The sequence below is a fragment of the Trichinella spiralis genome, assembly GCF_000181795.1.
Source record: "Trichinella spiralis strain ISS 195 chromosome Unknown Scfld2, whole genome shotgun sequence".
NCBI classification, from domain to species: Eukaryota; Metazoa; Nematoda; class Enoplea; order Trichinellida; family Trichinellidae; genus Trichinella; species Trichinella spiralis.
In genome coordinates, this window is record NW_003526941.1 from 8,026,534 (window position 1) to 8,032,611 (window position 6,078).

The 6,078-nt window shown below is 34.8% G+C and overlaps 2 protein-coding genes across 2 annotated transcripts; both read left to right on the forward strand.

Annotated features, from left to right (window-relative positions):
* Positions 1-304: 304 nt before the first annotated feature.
* On the forward strand, positions 305-3,505 carry Tsp_06825 (hypothetical protein; the record flags this gene model as incomplete). Its single annotated transcript, XM_003380622.1, has 9 exons — positions 305-490; positions 1,241-1,508; positions 1,568-1,699; positions 1,959-2,084; positions 2,154-2,282; positions 2,373-2,495; positions 2,688-2,828; positions 2,895-3,047; positions 3,099-3,505. Coding segments are annotated over 9 exons (1,665 nt in total), but the record flags the coding sequence as incomplete, so codon positions are not given.
* Positions 3,506-5,825: 2,320 nt separating this feature from the next.
* Tsp_06826a (hypothetical protein) lies at positions 5,826-6,075 on the forward strand (the record flags this gene model as incomplete). The annotated part of the gene is made up of 1 exon (XM_003380623.1): positions 5,826-6,075. A coding segment is annotated over exon 1 (250 nt), but the record flags the coding sequence as incomplete, so codon positions are not given.
* Between the last annotated feature and the right edge of the window lie 3 nt (positions 6,076-6,078).

Below are 6,078 nucleotides of genomic sequence, written 5' to 3' on the forward strand. Positions count from 1 at the left end.
TGAAGTATATACCAGTTCACTCTGCGAGCTCCAACCATCCAACCACTATACAACGGCTTTGTATTTCTTCTTCTTCTTCTTCTTAGCTACATCATGTATATACATTCTCGATCATATATACTACTTACATGTAACATTTTTTAAAATCAATATGCTTGTACAATACATGTACAGATTAGGTCGTTTCATTGCGTTTGTTTGTTTTTTATCTTGTTGTTATCGAGCGGTGGTTTTATTTTTTATATTATTTTTTGATATCAAACTGAACATGTTTAGCTTAAACAACCACGAATACTTTTTTAAGCAAAGCCATCAACACCAACTGCTAGTGTACAAGTTTTTGAAACGTTTTGCAAAGAGCAAAGCGAAAAGATGTTGCATTACGATAAAACAAAAAGAGTTGCATTCAAATAAATGTTGTCATGCGATGTTGATGATGCTATTTTTGAAAAGAGCAAAACAGCGAAACTGCGGACTGAAAAATAACAAGGTAAGATACAGTTTTTAGTACATTTATTGATTTATGCATGATTTTGCTTTCTCCCATTGCAAATTCAATCTTTTCAACTTGCTCCTAGACGGACTTTCTTGATTGCATTCGTCCGTTTCATTTTTCTCTTCCATTTCTTTGGAAAGCAATAATAAATATTTTGTTCAAGTACATTTTCTTGCAGTCCATTATTGTTGTTCTACTGAAAGAATTTTCCAAATTCGTCATGTCATTCATATTCATGCAATTTTACTACTCTTTTATTGTTTGTATCTTTTCTTATTCAACGTTTTCCTGCTTTCTGTTCAACGCTCTTATAACAAGATTGAATCAATATTTATGCAAATTTATTAACAATTGAAGTTTTTTTATCAAATTGATGACAAGTTAAATTTTAAGAAATTTTTCATTACGAAAAATTATCAACAAGATTTTGTCAACCGGTCAATAGGTCAATAGTGATCAATATTTGGAAAAGAACCACAAAAAAGTGTAAAGCGAGTGCATTTTATTGTTAATGTGAAACCACATGCCAAAGAGAAAACCTGCAAGTACAAACAAGAAAACAATACTTTTTCCACGCAGTTGTCTGTTTGCTCGTAAATTTCTTTCTCTCTTTCCACTTCAGCAGCGACTACGAAAACTTTAAAATGTAAGCTTACTTCTGATTGATGTTATTATTTTTCATTCATATCAGTCATGATTGTGCAAAGTTTGATTTACGTTGTTGCGTCTGTTTTCCAATTTCAGGTACAACTTTCCAATTCAGAGGTGTATATCTCTACCTCTGATGAGGATAATCAAAAAAATTCGACTGATAAATATTCACCGGCACAAAACAACAGCACATGGACAGAAATTTTTATCATTGATATGGACGAAAAGTTCTCATATTTGGGAATGACTTGCCAGAACAACTCGACCTGTGCAAGCATTCCAAACTCATATTGTACAGATAAATTTACTTGTCAGTGTCGACCAAATTTTTTACCACGTTCCAACAGCGCTTGTATACTAGGTAATTTGAAGAAATTTCATTTTAAGTTTAAATTTTTTTTCCAATATAATTTTCTATAGCTCCAACATATGGTCAAATTTGTTCTCCCGAACTGTCAACATTTGCATGCCGTCCACCATTTGTATGCAATTCAAACAGCCTTTGCGACTGCCCTCAGTCGCATGAGATCTTTGCATATGGTTGCTTGAAACGTACGTTCATTCATTCATTCATTTATTTGTATTGGATTCGTTTTGTTGACATTTTAACTCGAAAAATCTTTATTTCTTTCCATTAAAAGGCTGTCAACCTGGCTACGTAGCAGTGAAAGAAAAATGTTTCAAAGGTAACGTATAAGTAAACTTCTTACAGAATCAAAATTTTCGTTCAGAACAAAGAAAATCTTTAGTCGAAGTGTATTTATTACTTTTACTTTGTACAACACTTAACATTAAAAATGCAATGTTTGAGGAAAGCAGCTAAATGAGAGTTGCGAAGTAGAAGGCCAGTGTTTGTGCAACTATTGCAATTGCAAAGAGGGCACTTGTCAGTGTATCGAAGGTGCGGAATCGAAGCACAATCTTTGCACATACAGCGGTATTTTATATCAATAACGATATTGTAAACTGTTATTTTAAAAATAAGCCCTAATAATTAATACAATAGATAATTCATGTCTAATTGGCCAACCTGCAGTGGATGAAAATTTTCAGCTTCTGCGTTGCAGTCCAACTGATGATTGTCCAGAGCATTATATTTGTACTGCTACAAATGAAACGGGCATATGTTGTCCAGGTAATGTGACATTTGCTACTGATTTGCATTCATTTTTCTAAACTAGAATAATTCACACACGCACACACACACTTTATAATAAAATTGCAGCAATCAACTGTCCAGTAGGAGAAGCGCTTTTGAATTACAGCTGCCATAACTGCCCTTCTGAAACGCATTTCTGTCACGTCACTACATTTGGAGTCAATGATATGTCATTGTGTTGCCCGAAAGGTTTGATAAACTTTCACATTGTGATTCAATAGAATTCAGCATAGAACTTTTAGCTTGTCCATCAAAAACACCTGTTTATGTTGGGGGAAAATGTTTTCAAAGTAAGGTTTATTTGTGTTCGAAATTAGTATTCTATTCACGTTCGTGTAATTTTATTATTGTATTGCTAAATGCTGGTCGCAATTTGTGCAGCTAGAATGTTTGGACAAAGCTGTGAACACACAATGCAATGTTCAACTTGGGATGCAATTTGTGAAATCGATGCTGATCATGTTAAAAAGTGCCTTTGCAAGGAAAAGAAATACAATAGTGACATCAACGCATGTGTTCGTGGTAAGTGCATTTTGAAATGCTTGCAACTAGCCTAATCTATAAACGCTTTTCCAAAAATTTCCTCAGAAGCACAACTAGGTGATTCGTGTAATATAACAGAAGAATGTGTGGAAAATGCAAATATTATCTGTTTGGACGGAAGATGTCAGTGTTATCCTGGCTATATTGCGCAGCCTGTTCGACAAAACAAATCCGAAGCTTCAAGTTGTTGTATTTTAAGTGAGTTTCGGTCTTTTCAGAATATCATTTTTCAAATTTTCCAAACTCTAGAACCAGTATGCCCAACAAAGAACGGTTTTCAATATTTGGATCACTTTGTTTTTTGTGAATTTGACGACAATCAGTGCTCTACCAACGAATATTGCCGAATAAATGAAATGAGACCAAACGAAACAATTTCTGTGTGTTGTCCAAAGCCAAGTAGGTTCAAGTGGATTTATTTTATTTTAATTTCCAATCATGCAGTCACTCCAATCATTAAGCATTGGAAGATTTTGAAGCACTGTGCGCCTACTGGCGCATGCATTTGTACTACGAAAACGAAGAAGAAAAAGAAATATTTCACTGTACGTTGCAGCATTTCGACGACACTGTCCTCCGGAGGCAAAAAAGCGTCTACGCCTCATGCCCACCAGGCTCACACTGCATTTGGAATTATTATAATTCAAGTAACCTAAACGATGGTTTATGTTGTACCGTACTTGTGTAAAACAGAATAACATCACACATTCTCCATATGAATTGTGAATTTTCAAACTTGTATTTGAAGCTTTTTCTCTAATCTTCTTCTAGTGCTTTTTTGTTTCCAACGAAACTATGTTTGCGTAACACCAGTAGACAGATGTTTTTTTGAATGGTAAAACAATACCAAAGGTATGGAATTAGACATATTTTTTATACGATGATGGTTTATTTGTTTAAACTTAACGGTGATGAATTTGTTTTCAAATTTAATACAGTACATGGTAGTTTATTCTTTTTATCATTAATTGAGCAAGACCATGGTTTGCCCTTGCAATTTAAAGATATCACGTCAGAATTGTTTGTTTTGCGGTCGATTATATTGTTGTTCGCTCTACTCTATGCAAATTCTTTCATGATAAATAAGTGATTTGTTGAGGAACGTTAGCACGCATTGTTAGTGTACTAATCCATGTTTGAAAGTATCCTGGAAAGTAAATGTGAAAAATATGAAGAAAATTTTATTCACTGAATGAGCGTTACTCGTATGTTTTGCCGATTTGTTTCTTTTGCACGTAGTAACTTTAGTTATTTTCTGTATACATATACATATACATATATAAATGTTACTCTAATTCAGGTTGCAGTACATATATTTTTGCGTATTTGAAGTTGTAGCACGTTCTCAATTTTGTGCTGTAAACATTACTGGTGGTGAAATTTTTATACCTTTCTTTTTCGTTCTTCTCATGGGATCGTCGACATCATTCATCATTACGTAAGTAATATATAAATTTATTGTTCTTTATGCCTTTACTATTATGAAAAACCATAATTTTGAACAAACGCTCCGTACAATATCTATTTGACTGTGTTATTTCTATCTCTTCGACATCTTTTATGAACACCGGGTTTTCAATTCAACAATTCATTAGTACAATCAGCTTTTCATGTATGAGGAAACCACAGTACAGGTTTCAAAAATGGTATCTTATGAGATTTCCGGCAGAGCCATTCCTACTTTCCTATTTGCAATTCAAATCTTTTTGCAGTGACCATTCTTCAAATGTCGCTTTTGAAGCAATCAATAATGAATGAACAGAAACTGTGATAAGGCTAATTGCAGAAATGCATATGCAGAAATTTACTGTGCTTTCTCAAGAAGAAACCTTTTACAGCTTGCCATCAAATACTTCATTAAATAAATTAAAAATTCAAATTCATAAGAAATAAATTAAGCGCTGAAATCAAATTTTCATTATATTTTATCAAGGTATCTAACGTGTAAATTGGAACCGTGCAGTCGACATTCATACTCTAACATTTTATCGTTAATGTATCATTATTGAGCCAATGAAAGAAAAATTCACCATTTCACAGTAAAATACAGTGATCAATTTTATTCCAATGATAAAACTTGATAAAGTAATTAATGTAATTTTATTATTTAAATTATTTTAGATAAAAAGGAAAAATACACGTCTAAAAAATATTGCCTGATTTGATTTGATGATTAATTATGAGAAAGTGGATTGTGAATATTTCAGAAATACGGTAGTAGGGTTGGTGGAATGTAATTTTCACTTTAGCGCTATTAACAGCTGTTGATTTTTGAAGCGGTTTTTGCTCAGTTAGTTCTTTGCATGGGAAAAATTCAATTTCATAATTGTTGCCCAAGTTTGTGCTTGTAGAACGTGAGGCAATTTGATTCGACTCGTGACTTGTGAGCTAATCATTTCGCAAAGTTGCCATTGCTCAGTTGATTAGCTTGTTCAGTTTTTGAAGAAACAAACGCTTTTCTCAGTTAGCAGATGTAGAAGAACAAATTTGCCACAGTGCTAGGCAAGAACAGATCAATTGGACAATAATTGAACGTAAGGAATTTTTACAAAATGCTCTGATTTGCGGATGACAAATCAGGCTTGTCGTCTGGATGTCGGTTTCTGCGAGCTGGTCAACGTTTCAAATAGCCAACGGCAGCTTTTGCAAATCGCCAACGCGGACAAGTAGGGCGGCATCGATTGGTTCAACGCAAACGGCAGCAAATTCAATCAAATGGGCGAAAAGCGCATGATTGGGGAGTCGATAAGCAGCACAGCAGCGGCGGCAGCAGCAGTAGCAGTAGCAGTAACAGCATTAGTTAGCATTAGCTTTATAGCAGAAACAGCGGCTCCGGCAGAGAGGAAAAAGAAATTCATAGCCAGGCAAGACAAGCAGCACAAACTGACTGACAAGAGATAGACAGATAGAAAGTTGAGTGAAAAAAAATTATCTGCTTTTTTCTTGTTGCTTTACATCTGCTTCGGTGATTTGATTATGGTGGTGAGCTTTTCTACGTTGTTCCATTCGTTGCCGAAATGGCGTCCGGGGCGACGACGCCAGCAAAAATGGACCCCAAAGCTTTCGAAAGATGAACAACAACTGGACTGGCAATATCCCTGGCTGGAGGCAGCTTGTCAAAACACTGTCGAAACTAATCGTTCAGCGTGGCCTCGACAAATGAACCACCTTTGGCCGTTTGAACAGAAATTATACGATCCGTTGTACAACGCTTCGATGACAGGAAGTG